Here is a 22,097-nt window from a genome sequence, read left to right as displayed (position 1 = left end):
GATTACATTATAACGAGCATTATATTTTGTAATGATTATCAAATATGTATGTTAAACAAGTAAAATTACAGTTTTGACTTGTTAAAAAGCAGTTGTACGAATAATGAACAACAAAGTTGTATGAATAATGTTATTATGTAAAGTTATCTTAAAAAAGAAAATAATGTCAAATTGAAAGACAAAACCAAAAGTTTATAAGAAACGCTGCATTTGTATCGCTTGTAAAAAACAGAAAAAACTGAACAATTGCCATACTTCAATAGAAGTCACTTTTGTGAAAAGAAATGCAATGTCGTATTTTGGTGAGATAGCTAAAAATATCTTTTACGTCTAGTGTCCTTACATCTAGTTTCGATCTGCACGCCGTATACCGGATGCGCTAACAACTCCTAGTAATAATGTGTCCTGATGACGTTTTCGCGACATGTGATTCAAAAATATTTTCAAAAAAATATAAAAAATCAAAAGGGCTATCTAGTCAAGAGGAAAAGCCATTGACGCATCCCGTACACAAAATACGAATTACTCAAATAAAAAGTAGACATCTCTAACGTGAGGTGAGATAAAATTATATCTATAACAGAAAACTAAACAAAATCTATCAATTTCTTTCAAATAAATGCAAAGATGAACGATATAATTAATATAATTCAGTTTGTAAAATGCTTTTGGCTGTTACAAGAAAGTCGATCGCTGTACAGAACAATATTGGATTGCCTAAATTGGAAATTAAAATTAATTGACTCGTTTTGATTCGACTCAATGGTCCTCATTGATTATTCCTACACTGTAATTATATAGCTTTTCAGGTATCTTCAAAGATTCATGTAAATGTACATCAGTCTTTAAAAATATCTGAGAAGTTATATAATTATCGTTGCCAATGATTCGCGTGCTCTTTCGCCCTATCATATAATTATGCTTATTTGTTCAAGTCAATTGAACGTCGCAATAAAAATTAATTTTGTAAAATAAAAAAGAAACAAAGCGTGAAACACAAAGTCAACTTCACTGGACTTTCGGAAACTAACTCAAAATTGATTAGTATATTTTTACGAGAAACTAAATAATCACGGAGGGATTGTGCCAGAGTTGCTGGACACATTCAGCTTTCCTCTAAGCAAACTCTTTGTGTATTCATTTATCTGGTAACGGGACGAATTATAAGAATTCTGTTGAAATTGCTTGGCTTATAATTCGTCGCGTTACTTACAAAAGAATTTGCAGTACGTACAAGAAAATTTATTGATCTTGGGAAAATGGTAAAAAGATAGGCGTAAAACTCATTTAGTAAGTCCATAATCGTGTCGGCTTGTAGCGTCGTACTGCAGATTACCACATGCTTCTCACTTTGCGCTCTGTGAAACAAATACGAGTCGCCCATCTTCTGTCGCTTCATCCATGTGAAAACTAACTGTTCGAACTGTGTTGGTAACATTATGAGAGCAACGCAGATCATAATAACCATGTAAAGTTGCAAAGGCCAAATGTCCAGCACAAAATTTCCGTACCGTATCGTGAAGAACGTCAATACAACGTAGTATGTACTTTGAAATAGATTCAAATGTCTGTACTCCTCTCTCTGGAAGTGCTGGATCCCATATATGCTAGTAAAGACAAGGCACAAAACGTAGCACTATAAAGCATCAACTGTTGACTTAATGCCGATTGGGACTTCTGCGTTCCTTGGTATAGGTCGTTGAACATGTTTTTCCAAGAATGCTTTGCCAACCAACAATTTAGGAACACCAGAATAAATCGTTGTCGTCGCGTTTTGCCAACATCGATGCAAAATAAATCACAATTGTACTTCTTCCTCCCTGTTTATCCTCCGATTAGCAATTGTACTCTTTAGCTTATGTGATAAATTTATTACTTTAATTGACTTTACCTGCAAAAAATTATAAAATTATTAAATGATTACTTTGAATAACTATTAATAGTACTATTAGAAGTATATAATCAAATTAAAATCATAAATACATACTTAGTTCTTTGAACTCTTAAAGTGGCTTGGGCAAGCCATTTTGATACAGACATTGCAATGTCATTATCTGTCGCCTATTTGAAAGTTTTGCGAACAGCTTCTGATAAAAAAATATTCAAAGCATTGTGAGTAATTTAGATACATCTTTAATTGTAATTAATCCAATTTAAAATTACATCAAAAATACACTTACGGATAATTATTTGTGCCAAACCTAAGTCTTGAAAGCTTTTCTTTGTTTTTTTTTCTGCCCAACTAAAATTTTGGGCAAAAGTATTTGTTATAGTTTTTTTCATTATATTGCGTATCATTATATGCGCACTAGGTCCACCTACGCGTTCAAATATATTAAGCTGAAAAATAAACAAATTTAAATATTAGTCTAATGTATAGATTTCATATATAAATTAATAGATAAACAAATTATAAATAAATTTTAGCATAAATATTAAACTATTTGTAAAATGTTTGTAATTTTCATAATTTATTTAAAATTTTTAAGTGTTAAATTAAAACATTACACATATAATTTTTTCCTTCTATAATGTTCTTATAAATATTATTTTTTAATACTTACTATTAATCTGCAACATAGATATAAATGTACATAAGCCCAGAAAATAAAATATAAAAAAAATAAAAAATAAAAGAAAATAATATTAAACTAACTTAGAGCTTTAAATTTTATGTATTGTATCTTTAAGTTTCAAATATTTAAAGTATTCTACAATGTTAATAAGAATAAAATAAATATAATATCGTACCAGTTCATTCTTGAATTGTATTTCGTGCAACTGTTCTTCAAAATATATTAATTCTTCGAATGTAGTTATAGGTAACTGAATATCATTTTCTTCATTGGAAGTATTGGTTGGTTGTATTTTTTCCTCGAGTATGTTCATTTTGTTTTCAAGAGTATAAAGTTGAAATATAACTTTATTCATTTTTGCTAAAACTATTTTCTTAAATTCTGAAACAATATATATTACTTACTAATTATTTACTATTAATTACTATAATTACTATAATTACTATACTAATATTTACTATTAAGAATTATAAAATAAATTTATCTGTCTCTTAGTAAATATATAATTAATAAAATATTTAAAATTTATGAGTAAAACATACCACACGTATAATTTTTTTTATCAACATCTTCATTAGGCTTTTCTGCAAAATTTCTTCCTATGTTATTTTTAAGAACTGGAATGTCAATATCTGAAAAATAAAAAAATTAATAATTGTTTTTAAAATAACATGCATTATTTAAAATTTCATATACTCACCATCACTTATTGTATTTTTACTTATAGAATTGCGTGATTTATTAATATGCTGTTTATTTGATGATACAAAATTTCCTATTTGTGGAATGTCAGGCAGGCTTTTATTTGATCTCACACAATCGTCTTCATTCTCGTCTGAAGAAGATGAGTGTGATAAATATTTCTTTTTTGCTTTTATTCGTCTTCTTATTTTATTTTGTTTGTGTAATTCATCAGGAGACATATCAATATTTGATGTATCTTCCGCAAGCACTAATTTGTCCATTGCTTCTTCATAAGTACCTTAACCAATGAAAACAACATTAAGCAATAAATACAATATAATTAAAATAATAATTTGTATCTTAAGCAAAGTGTTAACACATTTCATCTCTATTAAAATATGTTAGACAAAGCAAAAAAGTTATTAAAAAGTTTCTTAGTTAAATATTATTTTTATTTGCATTTAGTTAAATATTGTTTTTATTTGCAGTATATTAGAATAAAGTATTATTAGTATTATAAGTAATGTTTTTAAATAAAATTATTTAAAAAATAGCAATACACACACACACACACACATATTTTTGGCACTGTACTTTGATGTGCAAATATCCTCAACAAATATTTATTTTATCTATTTTGTGATTTTAAAATATAATAACTGCTTTTTTACCTGCTTTACCAAAAATTCTCTTAATCGGTAATTCGTCCCATTGTATATTATTTTGTGGCATCTCTCTTGTTATTATTGCTTTATTTATTCGAAATTTACTTTTAAAATGACCAGGCCAAATGCATGATTTTTTGTCTTCATTGTACCATAATTTTGGTATCAATTGTAGACCATCATTTAATTCTGCTATTATAAAAGTCATTTTTCTGCAAGTTAAAGTGATGGGGACATAAAATACTTGTGCATATTGAGAAATAGTGACAATATATATATGTAATGCATTATATAAGTCAAATTCACATTGAATGATTGAATGGAAAGATTACAAATCTATTTGTTTCATTCATATAAGGAATTTTCCATGCTTTACATTTTACATCAGTAATTGGATAGGAAAACATTTTTTCATTGTTAATCGTCATAACTTTAATATCTAATTCGCTAGATTTACAAGGTATTTTATATAGATTTTGTACATATATACATTTTTTAGCAATCACAAAAATATCTTCATTTTTTTTTATTATGTTGAGAATAACAATATAATGTCCGTTTTTTTAAAAGACAACAACTATTAATATAATTATTGTTATATTTACAATTTAGATTAAATTTTTCAGTTAATAATTGTAAATATTGTGATTGAAAATTACCACAATCATAAGATATTGGTCCATTATTGTGTAAATATTTTAGCAAATATGAACATTGATTATTAATGGGTTTTGGTAATAGAAAATTAAGATTTTCATTTTCACTATATCTCTTAATTAATTGTTGCAAAGGCTTTTCGTTCTTTCTTAATTTTCTTTTAATACTCATCATATAGTTTTCGAAACGAAAGGCGCTACAATTATCTAATGGACCAAATACTCTTACATCGGAACATAAATGTAAAAGATTGTGGACATTGTGTGATATATATTGTTTCCCATATAATATTTCGAAAGATGAAACAAAATTTTGCAGTAAAGCTTCAGCATAATCTATAAATTCTTTTTTACACAAGTCTGGACGAACAAAGATTAACACAGCTACATGAAGCGTTAGAAAATAATGATACATGTCTTTCCTTAATGCATGTCTTAACACTACAGGTCCTATATATAAGAGAAAATTTCTAAATTTGACAGCTTTCCATTGTTTAATATCCTTAAGGGATCTTGGTTTTCTAACAATCTCACTTGGTGTTGTATGTCTAAACAACAATAATAAACATGATATTCTATTAATTGATCTTCTGCTTAAACGTATAGAAAGTGGCCCTTTTATCCATAAAAGTAGTAGTTTTTTAACAACGCCTAAACATATTAAATGCATGTAGTCTAATGGAGTATGACTTATACATTTAAATTCTGGAATATTATTTAAAACAGTATAACCAATTTGAAATTTCTTGTAAGCATTAATAGTAAATAATTCGTCAGTTCTCAAAGAAAATGATGAATTTGGAGGAAAGCAAATTCTGCCATTTACATATTTTCCTTTGATTGTACATTTTGTGCAACTGTCAAATCCAGTGTGACCTTTTATATTTAAAGCAAAAGATTTTGCTGGTGCGTCACACATCAGCATCATTATAAACTTCGTTTATAATTTTTATGGCAGGATTGTGAAAGTTATGATCATCATCCTCGTTGTTATTATTATTATTATTATTATTATTATTATTATTATTATTATTATTATTATTATTATCATCATAATCAGAGTTTATTTGAAAGTCAATGTTATTATATAGACATTGTTGATGATTTTCATCTTCATAAGTTTCAGTACAAACTGTATTATCAATATTTTCAATAGATGTATTAATATTTTCATTTTTATGAAAATCTAAATTGTAATTTGTAAACAAAGTATTGGAAGTACACAATGGTTTTAATATGTATTTAGAGCATCCTGCTATATCTATATTAGTTTCATTTTCAATAATCCTCCTTATATGACGTTTTGAAACAAATAACTTTTCTTTTTTTGCATTAGACATATTTATTATCAAAATTTTAACACAAGTATTGTCCTGAAAACGAAGTTTTATTTTAATTTATTAATAGTTTAAATGTTGTCTAAATTGATTTATAAAATCAATAAACATATATTATTTGACATAATAAAAAGGAGTTGTGATGATGCGTACCTGCGTACTACATATGCGTTTGATGCGTTTGGTTATGCAGTAACGACAATAATGATGACGGCAATGATAGTAACGATTCACTTGCAATCGTTGCAACGATGCTGGGGGTTTTTAGAATTATGCCTCCTCTATAGATTATGTGACGCCTATAGATTATGTGACGCCTTGCAACCATGCTATTCTGTTTTAGGTTAAGGCGACAAACTATTGTCCTGAAAACAAAGTTTTATTTTAATTTACTAATAGTTTAAATGTTGTCTAAATTAATTTATAAAATCAATAAACATATATTGTTTGACATAATAAAAAGAAGTTGTGATAATGCGTACCTGCGTAGTACGAGGTGTGATCAAAAAGTAAGGTAACTTTTCATTTTTATAAAAAAATATTCATTTATTCATCCAAAATTATGTTATCCCCTTCAAAATAATCCCCCTCTGATACAATGCATTTGTGCCAGCGCTTTTTCCAGTCGTCAAAACATTTCTGAAATGCACTTTTGGGTATTGCCTTGAGCTCCTCCAGCGATGCAGCCTTAATCTCCTCAATCGTCGCAAATCTTCGTCCTTTCATAGGCCTTTTCAATTTTGGGAAGAGGAAAATGTTTCGTCACCAGTTATAACCCTTTTGAGCAGATCAGGATCATCATTGACGTCGTTCAACATGTCTTGGGCGATGTTCATGCGACGCTGGTTCTGATCAAAATTAAGCAGTTTTGGAACGAATTTTGCTGACACGTGTCATACCCAAAACATCCGTTAAAATTGATTGGCATGAGCCAAACGATATGTTAAGATCATCAGCTATTTCTCTAATCGTGATTCGACGATTTTTCAACACAATTTCTTTCACTTCCTCAACATTTTCGTCGGTTTTTGACGTGCTGGGGCGTCCAGAACGAGGTTCATCGTTAATATTTTCTCGGCCCTCTTGGAATAACTTATACCATTTATAAACATATTTTTTGCTCAAAGTTGACTCACCATACGCCACTGTCAACATTTCAAGAGTTTTTGAACACTTAATACCATTTTTTACACAAAAATTAATACAAACTCTCTGCTCCATTATTTTCAACAGCAAAAAATCGCCGAGCACGCAAACACGAGTCTAACCTTTATGCCTCTCACATAAAAACAACACATACTACATAGTCAAAACTGTGAACATATGATCGTGACGAGTGTACCAACACAAAAAAAAAAAAATTTTGAAATTAGAGTGTACAGAGCGCGCAAAATTCAAAAAGTCACCTTACTTTTTGATCACACCTCGTACATATGCGTTTGATGCGTTTGGCTATGCAGTAACGACGATAATGATGACGGCAATGATAATAACGATTCACTTGCAATCGTTGCAACGATGCTGGGGGTTTTTAGAATTATGGCTTCTCTATATATAGATTATGTGACGCCTATTCTTACAACCATGCTATTCTATTTTAGGTTAGGGCGACAAACTTCCCAGATGCGGACTTTGTGCTCGTACAATAATTTGCAACGGTCCCTGTTTTTCTCTTACCGCTCGCTACAATTGACGTGGCGCTATTAAAATATTTCTGTCCAAGTCGAGACAGGAGATATCTGATGCACCACGTGCTGCATAACGCTTTTCATCTACAAGTACGTCCTCTTCGTGGCCGGGCTCGGCACGTACGCTCTCATGAAATAGCGCCGCAGACTCTAGCGAGGGAATGCCTCCTGAACCTCGCCCCTACGGAAGCCACTCTCGTCGGACACAATACCACTTTGTGCACGATATCGCCGGTAGAAACCGCGCACCGATATCGTACTTCGATCAACACGTCCGTCACACCCAAAAACGCACACGATAATCTTCGTCGTTCGCGCTCGGTTGTCGGCTGCTCTCATCCAACCGTTTGTGAAGCGATTGCGCGTGATTGGCTCTTACTTTTAAAAATAATTTAATAAATCAATGTAGAGATTCAGCCGAAAATTTAGTAACGTTGCCCACCCTAAGTTTATTGTATGCGGATGAATAATTATGGATAAGTTAATAAATTATTATATGCGAATATTCTGCTTTGGCTCTTTATTGCCATTACTTTATTAAAAAATTATGATATTGCAATGTTTCCGGATTATTACTAGCATATGCCATGCGATGTTGCAGGCATATTGTTAATTTATGTTTCTGCAATATCTCCGTAATATTGCATTGCAATCTGCAACATTGCAACGTTGCTGCAATGTTGCTGGAATTTTCTGTGCTGTATGGGACCATTGTGCCGCGCCGTCCGACCATCGCCTATTCTTTATAATGCATGTACCTATTGCAATCATGTGTATACGCGATACACGAGTTTCACGTCGTTACAAGAACGGCAGACTTCTATCTGCTACATTTGCTAAAAAGATTAGAATTGCACGAAACACTCACTGCACAAAATAGCCCACCCTATCCTATGTAATTTTGTTGAACGTAAAAAATGCTACGTCCATTACGTAATTTACAAGATAATTTAATTTACTCGTTTATTAAATGTTGTTCTCTGTACATTTTTAGTTACAAAAAAACGAGTATTCACAGAATCATTTTAAGGTAATTATAACTATAATATAACAAACATATTTTATATGTTATAGTATATCCATCGTTGACAGAACCAATGCCAGGATGGATAGACAACATTTATGGTTCAATCGGTCTTTATATTGGTGGTGCAAAAGGAATAATACATATAGCTTACGCGGATAAACATGTTTGTGGAAAAATAGTACCAATTGACATTGTCATTAAAGTTATACTAGTCGTATGTTGGAAGATTGGATTAACCACGTATGATAATCAATATATTGTAAATTTGGTTAGATTTTGAACTAAAACTATTGAAAAATATTAAATTTCATTATCCCAGATAGCACAGAACATCCGATAGACATCCATTTCAGGTCCATTTTACGTCTGCACTACCATAAATATGAAATGTATGTCTGATTTTAGACGTCCATGGAATATTAATCAGAAAGTAAGAATGCAACCAGAAAATATATGTCAATATAATAAATTAATCAAATTAAAAATAAAAAAATTTTTATTAAAAATACAGTTAAAAATCTTTTAAAAAATATTGTCTGCTTATTGGGATGCAGATCGAGGTTTCTCCATTCATAGATCTATTTCGTCTATCGATAATATTTATGTTTCTCAACAGTACTGTGTTCAAGAAAGAAAAAAATGTATTAAAATCTACGTGAAAAAGTTCACGTAGAATTCATGTGGATATCAAATCAATGAAGTCTTATTCACTAATTTTACATAATACACGTGGATAAAACGTGGAATCCACGTACCTGTTCTCATCGGGTTATACCTACACTTGCTAGTTTTGTTTTAATCCACCCAAATCCATTTAAGGATTGGGAAGTAACGGGGAAGTCCCAGTTGCACACAGATTGAATTGGACACAGCAAGTTGAATATATCGCAAATTTTTGACTTATATAATTAGATTCGGGTTGGAAAGGAGGCAAGCTCCTCTCCCTTCCAAGCATTTATTTTCTCAAGTCGCTACATTACATGAATTATGTCTGTGTGACAGGTATCCTAACCTCAATAGTCGTCAACTTTGGTGCTTGATATTTCGGTTTACAAGGCAGTCCGATACTTTTTTCTGCCAAATTCGTTCGTTTCACGCGAAAACGCGTTGAATGTGTCTAATTTCATCAAAATCGGAAAAGTTTAACTTGCTGTGTCCGATTTATTCTGTGCGCAACTGGGACTCACTCTCCAGGTTCGACCATTGGCTATGATTGGTGGATTGGCTAGGTCTGGCGGATAACCTCGCTGCTGCCAGGATAGTGCTGTCCTCGCCGAGTGAATTTTCTGTGGCTTCCAACTAACGCCTCTTCACCTTTGATTTATAGTTGACAACACGTAACGTAAACGTAAAACGTACAGTATTTGAGTTTATACCCAACTCTTATTTCAGTGACATTTCTTTGCCGATTTTGAACAATTGTTGGAAATCAAGTTCTTTGCATTAGATATTAGTCAGCAACGATATTAGTCAGCAAATTATTTTACTGGCTAAGCACAATTTGTTTATAGTCAAAAAGCAAGCTGCTTTGACGATATTTGTATCCTTCGTATTCTTCTGAACAAGTGTAAATCGGAATGAGATTCTGCACTGACATCTGACAATTTTACCGCAAGCGCCAGGACAAGGATTCTTGCATCTCTGATTGATACATGCTGCTGTGTTAAAACATTACGAATTATCGGTGCATTCTGATCTGCAATTCGGTGGACGACCGATGTAATTCTGCAAAGAGAAACATGCTGGCTGCGAGCCTATCACTTACAAGTAAACCTACCTTTGCCGGACTCACCGATTTCATTGAAACTTTGCACATTTGTAGAGTAGACGAAAATAATAGACACGTATTTTTTTTTATCGGCAATGGTCAACATTAAAGGGGTGAAATCGACCCCCAAAATTGAGGGTATTAGGGAATCATCATGATGTTACACATAAAAATAATGTACCGATCAACACGAAATCGTTACAAAATGTTTTTTATGTTAAATAGTAAAGTTTACATGTCCGACTTTCCATGTACCCTTGTTGCAAGGGGTAAAACATCCCCCAAAATGGCTTATTTTAGTAGTATTTTGAATATAACAGAAGAAATTATTCTCCAATTTTAATGAAACAAATACCAAATTAAGGAGCAAGAAAAAATAAAAGTTACGTGTTTTTTCTTTTTTCCAAAGAACCAAAATAAGGGGGTGAATCAGCTCTTAAAATAAAATTGTTTTTTCTTGTACTGAAATAATTTCAGTCGCTCTTTGAAAATGTTTTTTATGTTAAATAATAGAGTTTTACATGTACGAATTTCCATGCACCCTTGTTGCAAGAGGGTAAACCACCCTTCTCACGAGGAATTATTATTACGACGAATGGATGACGAAAGCCTATTTACATTTTTATCTATGTCTAATCTATTTATCTAAAAAGTAAAACTAATGCAGAACATTATTTTTTTGTTTTTTAATATTTAAAAAATTTTTTTTTAATTTTTTTAAACTTTTTTAATTTTTAATACTTTTTTTTACCTCTTTTAAATTTACTTTTTGTATATTTTTAATAGATTATTGTTTATAATTTTTACAATAATGATATGCAAAAAAAAATTCATTAATGCATAAAGAGTTTGCACACCAAGCACACTTTATAATTGCTACATTATTGCATGACGCACATATAGCTTCACAATTTTTGAAACAATAATCTACGGGATTATCAAATTTAGGTGGTTTTTCCTGTAAATATCCGCTTTTGTACCACAAATATTTAAATAAATTTATAAACCGAGGAGAAGAAAATTGATTATGAATAAGTGACTGGAGTTTAATAATATTGTTTTGCAAATGTAAGTTTACATCGTAGTTATATAAAAGAATCATGTCAGAGAAATGTTTAATATAATTTTTCCAGATTCTGAAACCGAAGACATCGAGAGGTTGAATCATTCCGGTCGTCCCAGCAGGAATTGTTAAAATTTTTATATTTTTGGATAATGTGTCCATTGTTTCTAATTGTTTCGAATTTTGGCCACTCCATGAATCTAAAAGCAAAACACTATTATTTTTACAGTTTGGAAGATAAACATTTGTGAACCATGTTTTTACAAGGTTTGTTGTCATTTTACCAGAGTTTGAAGGTAATGCGACAACATTATCAGCTCTAAAAAGATTTTGTTCTACTTGAGGTCCAAATTTTCCATCTTTTTCCTGTAAAATAATTAATAGCAGTGATAAAAGAGAACCACTTGCTGATATGATTGGCTGAATTGTATAACTATGAGTCATAGAACTTATCGATTGTGTTAATGTTTCAATTTTTTGTTTTCCTCGAAAAGATAAAGTACGTCCTGTGTGCATTTCTAAATTAAAACCTGATTGATCAGAATTAAAAACATTTTCTGCTCCAATTAGTATAAGTTCTGTTTTTACTTTTTCTACAAAATTGCTAGCCTCTGTTTTTAATTTATTAACATTTGTTAAACTTTTCTGCGTTATAAATTTATTAATTTTTCTAGAAACAATATGATGCTTCTGTTTAAAATTATGAATCTATTTATCAGATGCTTTAAAAAAATCTTCCGATAATTGCAATTGATTTCTAGCATTCAAAGCCCATCTGCGAATATCTAAATCATGAATTGGTAAACATTTTTGTAAAGCATCTTCAAATTGAGATAATACATATTCTGATAGTTTTTTTAATTTTTCTTTAGTATTTCCACCTTCTGAAATTTCTTTTTCCCATGTATACAATTGTTGCTTTGATGAAACACGTTTAAATCTTGCTTGAACTGTTGCAAATTTTAATTTATGTTTTTTTCCTGATTTCCAAAATTTTATAACTTTTTGTTTATATTCTTTATCCAAACTTTCTGTTAATTCAATAGATGCACTTAAATTGGAAGTCACAGTATCTTGAATATAATTATCATTATTATTTTCCTCGATTGAAACTGCATCCTGAATAATATCTTCTTCATCAAAATTGAGAGTAGTATACGTTTCAATATACAGGGATTCTTGAATAGCATCTTTTATCAGACTCTCTATATGAAAACTTAAATTTCTTTCAGCTTCGCTAATGACAGATTCAAAGTCATAATGCGGATCATCGAAAGCGATTGCTAACAATTTTAAAACATTCTTTGGATTTAGCGTCATTGTTGCGTAGAATAACATAAGTATAAAATCGAGCAACTCCGCGCGATACCGCTCGACATGTTAGATCATGTCTCAGACGTGTGGGCGCCAGAGTTGGCGCAATCTCGGCTGTGCGCGACAGCCACTCAGACGGAAGGATCACGGAGACGCTTACGGATTCGTTGCCGGCGAAGTGGTGGGATCGCGTGAGTCTCCGAGGATCCATAAAAATCGATTCTTCCTCAAGTGTGACACATTATTTTTCCTTAAATCTGCTAGAGCATTCGTCTCGTGTGGCTATCAACGTTGGCAACCAGCAATACTCCTAATGAGCGAAAGGCGAGCGAACTGTAAACTCGATACGTAAGAACGCGAGAAACGCGTTCAGTGTAAATACAAAATTTAAAATAAAATTGTCATAAAAACGTAAAAACGAGAGTGAACGAGTACTTCACCGTGCATACAACAGTCATTTTGCAGAAACAGAATTTTAACGAAATAGCAAATCCGTTTTCTATGAACTATTACGGGTCTATATTTATTGATATATGCGATGACTTTCGCTCACGAAAGAGTTACGTCCCATGCGCCGCCTAGTGGCACTTCAATGAATTTCATTAATATGCACGTGCATAGAGAATCTAATCCTCGGTTTATAAATTTATTTAAATATTTGTGGTACAAAAGCGGATATTTACAGGAAAAACCACCTAAATTTGATAATCCCGTAGATTATTGTTTCAAAAATTGTGAAGCTATATGTGCGTCATGCAATAATGTAGCAATTATAAAGTGTGCTTGGTGTGCAAACTCTTTATGCATTAATGAATTTTTTTTTGCATATCATTATTGTAAAAATTATAAACAATAATCTATTAAAAATATACAAAAAAATAAATTTAAAAAAGATAAAAAAAAGTATTAAAAATTAAAAAAGTTTAAAAAAATTAAAAAAAAATTTTAAAAATATTAAAAAACAAAAAAATAATGTTCTGCATTAGTTTTACTTTTTAGATAAATAGATTAGACATAGATAAAAATGTAAATAAGCTTTCGTCATCCATTCGTCGTAATAATAATTCCTCGTGAGAAGGGTGGTTTACCCTCTTGCAACAAGGGTGCATGGAAATTCGCACATGTAAAACTCTATTATTTAACATAAAAAACATTTTCAAAGAGCGACTGAAATTATTTCAGTACAAGAAAAGACAATTTTATTTTAAGGGCTGATTCACCCCCTTATTTTGGTTCTTTGGAAAACAGAAAAAACACGTAACTTTTATTTTTTCTTGCTCCTTAATTTGGTATTTGTTTCATTAAAATTGGAGAATAATTTCTTCTGTTATATTCAAAATACTACTAAAATAAGCCATTTTGGGGGATGTTTTACCCCTTGCAACAAGGGTACATGGAAAGTCGGACATGTAAACTTTACTATTTAACATAAAAAACATTTTGTAACGATTTCGTGTTGATCGGTACATTATTTTTATGTGTAACATCATGATGATTCCCTAATACCCTCAATTTTGGGGGTCGATTTCACCCCTTTAATGTTGACCATTGCCGATAAAAAAAAATACGTGTCTATTATTTTCGTCTACTCTACAAATGTGCAAAGTTTCAATGAAATCGGTGAGTCCGGCAAAAGTAGGTTTACTTGTTAGTATCACGAGTTTGGATTTGTGGACACTTCAAACAATACACTCCAGTCAGCAAGTCGGCGCGGCACGGCGGCGCGCCGCCGAATACCTCGGGAGTCATGTGGCGGCGTGCGAATTATGCGAATACTGGGCTCAGATGCGTATTTGCATATTTACATGATTGTATTATATATTTACACAAGCTCCAAAATAATAAATAAAGTAATTAAAATATAGGATAAGGTTGCTGATATTGCATCGTCTCCTAAATCGCACCACTTCGCGTATAAATTCAACCACAGTACTTGTACACTCTTTGTAAAATTATTTGGGAACTACATAACATTATCATTGCCCTTCATTGAACTCAACATGTTAAAAACAATAGAATTTTTGTTATAAATATTTATAGAAAAATTGTAACTTTTCTACTATTTTTTGACGCATTTTGTAGCTTGATTGTAAAAAAGGTAAACTAAACAATCTAAATTTTTATAATGTATAATAATCACAATATTATTAAAATTAGATTGATAAAGTTCAAATAACTTTGTGTTTTTATTTAAAAATTAAATAAATAAAGTTTTACAAAATGCTTGATTCTTCTAAATCGCACCATGTCTTAGTCTTTTAAATTGCACTGTTGCTTTGATCGTGTATATTATATATATTAGTACAAAATTATCTTTTCAAAGAAAAGGTAAAAAAAGGCATCAAGTGTGTGAGTGCATCCCTTAAATCTTTATTTTTTTTACCAAACTCAAGTGGTACTATCTTTGTATCCTCATTAAACAAATGTTCTATTCTAACCCATGTGGTTAAAATAGAACTCTCTTTAATTTCTATGCAAAACTTAAATGATTCTATTTTTACATTCTCATTGAAAAATCTTTCTATTCTTAACACAAGTGGTATTTATACTTAAAAATAATGATTTTAAATTTAATTCAACCTAAATGTATTTTTGTCAAAAAATGTATGCAATTTTTAAATTGTGCCAATTATGAAGAAAATATATTTCTCTTTGAAATAATTGCTGTACTATTTTAACAAATAAAATACGAGTGATAGTATCTTTATTTTTTAAATAAAACTTAAGTGGCGGTATCGTTAATTCCTTTTTAAATAAAATTCAAGTGATACTATTTATGTATTTCCATTAAAAAATTTTTTTGTTCTAACTTAAGTAGATGTGCTTAATTTTTTAAAATTTTTAAAAGAATATATAATCTCAAAGAATTAAAGAAAAAACAGAAATGAGAAAGTTTTATTAAAATAAACAATTTTTAAACTATAAAAAATTGGCACTGCTAAATGTCTAATATAATCTAAATCAAATGTAAAATATAATAATTATAGTAACTTAGATAATTATAATGATTTACAATGTAACTTGTAGAAAAAACAAATGTTAAAAAAATTTAATTTTTGATTTACTTTGCGTAATTACTTTTATGCAAAGAAAGCACGTTTTTTGCAATATTCTGGAACAGTTGGTAACGTGGTCGTACATGAGCAATCTTTGGGATAGGGGATATTGCCGTCCACCGATAGCAATATCCCCAAAGATTGCCCATTTCTAGCCATGTTACCAACTGTCGCGAAAAACGTGCTTTCTTTGCATAAAATGATATTTTTAATGATATTTCTAAAGCTTCTGAATGCAGAAAAATTTTAAATAAAAAAAATTCTAAACAATGAAAAATTAAAAATATGTAATTTTGTAACAAGGTATTGTGTACTTTTAAACTAAACTAATTTTTTAAATTTGTTTTATGAATAGCCATATTACAACCACTTTTTTTCTTCTACCGATTATGTAGTGCATTAGATTTTTATAAATTATGTCTTATATAATAAATATTTCATTACTTTGATTTTAGAATCTGTCCAACAACACTCTGTCAAATGTAACTGTTCAAGTTTCAATAGAAAATATTAATCATAAATAAAGTTATTCAATAAAATGAAAATGGAGGGAGGGTACCATATTACCCTCTTCTTCCTTACTAAAAATTATATCCATTTTAAGTCCTTTTTAGATGTTCAATGTACGTCCAGAGTTGTAAAAAACAAACTTTCATAAGACTTCTAAGCACCTATCGAATTTTATTGAGTTAGCCTATTGACATTTTAATGTCTGAAATCAAACATCCATCAAACGTTTTATGGACGTTTATGTGCTATCTGAGTTCATATAAAAAAAATAAACAAAAAAAATTATGCATATAATTAATGTTTTTATTTATCTATCTCTTTGTTGCTTAATTCTATATGTTAAATGATTAATATTTTTAATAATATTTTGTATTTGCTCAATTCAAAATTTGTCAAATATTTGTCTTATTTTTGAAATTTATTATTTTTATTTTATTTTTTAAATTAATGTACATATTACAAAACTATGTTTAAATAATAAATTTGTTATTTATTTATTAGTTAAAGTATAATTACATTTATTATTAGGTTTACGGCAGATTCCACTTTATTTGTTTTAAATTGTGTTTATCAGCACAGTTTAACACTTGAAGGTGAAACAATTATAATGCAGAATATTCTCAAAGAGGAAGTGCCTTTCGAAGGAAAGGTTTGGAGAACTTATAAAAGGATAACAGATAATTATATTTTGTATTATATAGGATCGATGTTATTACATATTTTTCCAGCTGTGCTAATAGATTTGGCTTTAAAATGCTTGGGACGTCAACCTATGTAAGATTTATATTTAATATTTAACTAGTTTATACAAATTAAAAATTATTATTCCATGTATATAATTAAATTGGCAAGAATAACTTAATAGAATATTATTGAAATACTTATTTACATATTCTACAAATTAAAACAAAATAGTACTATATATTCCCACTGGCAGAAAAAAATGTTTCTCATTGTAGATTAATTTGTAATATTACTTTGTGTATAATTTTATTCCTTATCTACATGTTAACTTTTTTTTTACATTTAGCTTCTAGATTTAACTACTTTATACATTTGAAGGATTTTTTTATATAATGTAACTTTTATATTTATAATAATGTACGAAAGATATATGTCCTTTAAAATATTTATTACATTTGTGAAATTTGAAACTACATTTTCAATAATATAATTGAATCAATGTTATTATAACTAACCGTTTTGTATTAATGAGATATAAATATAAATTACTATAGGTTACTACAACTTCAAAGAAAACTATATGTGGCCAACCTTGCGTTGTTCCACTTTGGCTCTAATGACTGGAAATTTGACAATACAAATAAGTCACTTCTAATATCAACAATACCGCTTGAAGATCAGGATACGTTTTCTTTTGATTATGCCAATTGCGATATTAAAGAGTATTACAAGTAAGCGTATTATATTTTTCTTTTTAATTAATAAATAAAAGTAATTTAGAGATAACAAATATTTATAAATATGTTAATAAATGTTTTATTAAAGGAACTGTGTAATTGGTATCAAAAAGTATCTTCTTCATGAGAAAATGGACATAAGTCGATTACATCCCCTCATACTGCGTAATAAAAGGTATAAGTATTAAAAGAGAAGGTAACTTTTGTAAGTAATAATCACTCGGAATACCTCTTTTATTAAACGGATTCTACTGACTACCCAACAAATACTAAACTACAGTTGAATAAATGTTACTCATAATTTTTCACTCAATAATGTAATTATTATATAACAAATGTTACGTAACAGTTACGTTGTTGAAAGAAAAATTAAAACTAAATAAAAACTAACATTTATATAACTTGGTGTTTGTTGAATATTTACACTATCATTGGCTTAATGATGGGTAAGAAATAAAAATCAATTTTCACGTTATTTAACAAAGCTTCCGACAATTTATCTTTTTGCTCCCGGGAGTTTACTCAGAACATCTTTCCTCAGAAGCAGGTAATGTGTATGAGAAAAAAATAATTAGACTACTTTTCTTTAATGCAGAGGAACTCGTTTTTTTTGCATCATAATTTGCATCTTCTTAATTTTAATTGCAATGACTAATTTTAAAATCAAAAAATAAAAATTAATGAATATTTAATTTGAATAAAATTAAAATTCTATTTAAAAAAATTATTCTTAAGAGGATGCTAAAGTAACAGAAGAACTTCTTCGACGTCGGTACTGCAGATCACTGCAAATGTTTTTCGAGCAAGACCAGGTTATCGCTCTTTATCCATCGCATAGATTTGTTTTTGTTGTTAGATGATTTTGTCATCTGCAAAAAAATCCATCAACTGTTGGGCGCCATATTCCGTTTATGACAGTTCAGCTTCGCTAAGCAAAATATGCATGTGGTAAAAGCACAATAGCATATCTTTTTTGTTAGGCGTAGTCGTAATTTCATGCGGTCAGTATTATTCGTGGATGTTTTCTGAAGCCCGCTCTATTATTATTTTGTACGTACAAGCTACACAACTTCTATGTTAAAGTTAAGTTAACCTCAAGTGGCGACTATACGAGTGAATTTCAATAGACAGCAATGGAATGTTATTCTGTTCTTTTGAAGAACAGAGAACAATTTTGGAAAATAGTGTAAAAAGCAAATTTATTTCTCCATTACTTGTATAATTATAATAACTAATAAATATTCTTTTAACAGAACATTTTTTTATTTGGTGTCATGTACAACTATAATGGTCCTATATAGAACCGTAATAATCCCATGTATAAGACGGGTATGGGACGGTATTTTTACATAATTGTAATTACTTAATAATTTGTCTCCGTTTCCGCAAATATATTATGTATACATACTATAAACAAATGACTTCTTATAATTTTGTTGATAATTTGTGAAGGTCTCATAAAAATCTTATGAAAATCCCATTAGGTAGGTCCCATGTAATTCGCATGTAGGTCCTATAAAACATTTGGGTTTTTTCCATGGAATAAAATCTTGATAGGTCGCATATAGAAATAATCTTGGAATTCGCGGTAGGGATCTCTTAAACATCTTCCAGTAGCTCTTGAAAGGTATTCCACTAGTTGTATGACTTTATTCTAAACAAAAATAACATTTGTGTTAAAGACAAATGATGGACTAACTTCTTATTAATATATTAAAATAGCAGCATATTTTAATATATTAATATCTTAACCATTTAAAACAAAATAAGTAGCATATTTTTGAAGGACGGAGACATTTAGATTTTCTGGATGTGCAGCTTCTTATCCAAACGGAAGGGATGGTGGTTTCAATAAGACACATATTTTATCTCGTTTGTCGTATGTGTTGTAGCAATGATGATATCTATATCAAATACTATTTATTTGTCAAATAATTTAAATTTCCGTAAAAATTGCTTAAATATTAAAATATTTTTTTACAAACCCCAAATTCATGATGGGCTTTTATATTCATGAAAGTTCAGAGTGTAAAGCTTCACATTCTCTATAAGAAGGTTTCCGTAATATTTTCTAGGTATTTACAATTTTTGTCTGTCCCTGTATATTGTTATCTTATTGACAACCAAAACATTTTTAATAATCGTCTATAACAGTTAACAGTCAACTATAAAATTAATAATAAGTTACTTAAGCTGTTTACATAAATAAAAATAAATATAAGTAAAAAGGTCAACGTTTTTATTAAAACTTTTGTATATTAATTGACAAAATAGAATTTATACAATTTGTAGTTCAAGTTAACATAATATAAACACAATCTCTAAAATAATTAAAAGTTTTATAATATATAAATTGCATTTATTTTTAGAGTGGATCTGTTTGCCTCAACGATAGAAACTATCATCGTTTTTAGTATGCTGTGGATAATATATAAGTTAATCTTTTAAACGTTACATAAAAATGTTTACTATAATATTGTACGTATAAGCTACTACAATGTATGATAATTAAACACGTATATTGTACAACTTTAAAAGAGAAATTATTTTTTAGTAAAAAATATTTTTTTTCTTAACAAGTTATATTTTAACCACAATTTTATTGTTTATTGTTAAACATTATTGTATATACCAGTGGCGTAGCCGGGGGGTGGGGGATCTGTGGGGCTGCAGCCCTCCCCCCCAAATTCTTAATAGTTTTAATAATTTTGTAGCTTAATTTTAATATTTTTAAAAATATAAATTTTTAAACGTTTAAATTATTGCCAAAAGTTTAGCACACCTGTTTTTTATAAGAAAAGATTTGAGCGTTTCTAGTGACAAAATAAATCTACAAAAATAGAAGCATGATGAACGGTTAACATGCAAGGCGAAGGCTTCGTCGTTGGCTCTCTGGGTTGCGCAAAGTGTGGGTAATGTTTTATCGTATAGAGAGAGAAATGCGCTTAATTAATATTAATTATAGTGATAATTGTAACCAATTAAAACTACACCTTCCCCCAAAACTTTTTCTAGCTACGTCACGGTATATACAACAATTCACATAATGTACAACGTTACGTTTTGATTACATGGATAAAAAAATCAATTAAAATACAATAAATATAAAAGCGAAATTATATATTTCCCGTAAATCCCATATAGCACCAAAACATTGCAAAAACATTAATCTTATGTTAAAACATTAGTAGTATTGTGTTACATCCAGAGGATTCCACGATTTCCCTTTTCGCATCTCTCGCGTAAAATACAAAATATGAAACAAAGCGAGCAGATTGTCCCTAAAGTTATAACACTCAACTATTACATCCGGAGGATTCCAGGATTTCTCTCTTTACAATAACGCCATCCTTTGGTTATTATATTGTAAACAAAATTGAACGTCCTTGAAGGATATAAATGCTCGAATGCTCGAATATTACATCCGGAGCAATAAGTCAGTTAAATATCGTAATCCATTACGAAATTACGAATAATATTTGCTCATCCTAACGCAATAATCCATAAGAACGAACAAAGCCTGAACTTGAAAAAACCTAAATAATATTTAAGTCTGGAGACAGCGAACGATAACATTAAGTTGCGACGCCAAACTATGAAACTATAAAATTAAAATTTATAACCCTGGCTTTGTTCGTGCAAACGCATGTTTCATCTCGAACCGAAAGATGATTCATATGGAAAGCGAGTCCTAAATAAACGGACGTGGCGATATAAGAAATCGGGATTGAATCTTCCAGAAAGGGAAATTGTAGATAACGAATTCCTTAGGCGATTGGGTGACGCAATTGTTTGCCCCTCTTAAAATTAAGAAAACTCAGCAGAATATGGAAAACTAGCCAACAAGAGACTATCTAAAATGATGATTTGTAGTGAGCAATGGTGAACAAATAAATCCGAAACTTCAACAACAAATAGTCTACAGAAACAATAATATATTGAAAAATGTTTTGCAAAAAACGTTTAACACGTTTGATGTAAACGAGTCTGTATTAAAACATTGTTGCGCACGAAATTTAATACGCGTACCAAATTTTTAACGATGTAAACTAGGTCAATGTAAATTTTTCCAAATAATCACGAATATAATAATGTTTATAATTTCACTTTTCTTAATTAACTAGTTAGTATTTCTTATTGATAATAAATAATGTACACCAATTTTAATTTTTTTAAATAATAATTAACTAATTGCTTTGCATTCTTAATAATAATAACTAATTATGTACTCTAGTTTTAATTTTTATAATTAATAATGACTACTTAATTACTTTGTCTTTTTTTTGTATAACAATAAACAATTATGTATTATAGTTTATGCTAATTTTTTCA

General features: G+C 29.6%; 1 protein-coding gene and 1 pseudogene across 2 annotated transcripts in view; one reads left to right on the top strand and one right to left on the bottom strand.

Moving 5' to 3' along the window:
* Nucleotides 1-21,680, top strand: part of LOC105201567 (fatty acyl-CoA reductase 1) — a 38,367-nt gene extending 16,687 nt beyond the window's left edge. Inside the window, exons 5-9 of one of the 2 annotated variants that reach the window (XM_026137737.2) lie at nucleotides 8,681-8,873; nucleotides 16,873-17,118; nucleotides 17,583-17,759; nucleotides 17,854-17,940; nucleotides 20,135-21,680. In XM_026137737.2, the coding sequence (XP_025993522.1) occupies nucleotides 8,681-8,873; nucleotides 16,873-17,118; nucleotides 17,583-17,759; nucleotides 17,854-17,940; nucleotides 20,135-20,213 (782 nt within the window). In that variant the 3' untranslated portion in view covers nucleotides 20,214-21,680. The remainder of the gene's footprint in view (nucleotides 1-8,680; nucleotides 8,874-16,872; nucleotides 17,119-17,582; nucleotides 17,760-17,853; nucleotides 17,941-20,134) is intronic. The other variant, XM_026137738.2, reaches the window with a different exon arrangement.
* LOC120358299 lies at nucleotides 1,062-1,885 on the bottom strand (annotated as a pseudogene).
* Nucleotides 21,681-22,097: the final 417 nt, after the last annotated feature.

The sequence above is a fragment of the Solenopsis invicta genome, chromosome 7 (genome assembly GCF_016802725.1).
Source record: "Solenopsis invicta isolate M01_SB chromosome 7, UNIL_Sinv_3.0, whole genome shotgun sequence".
Taxonomy (NCBI): domain Eukaryota; kingdom Metazoa; phylum Arthropoda; class Insecta; order Hymenoptera; family Formicidae; genus Solenopsis; species Solenopsis invicta.
The sequence above is the reverse complement of the archived record's forward strand: the minus strand, read 5'-3'. Positions and strand labels throughout refer to the sequence as shown.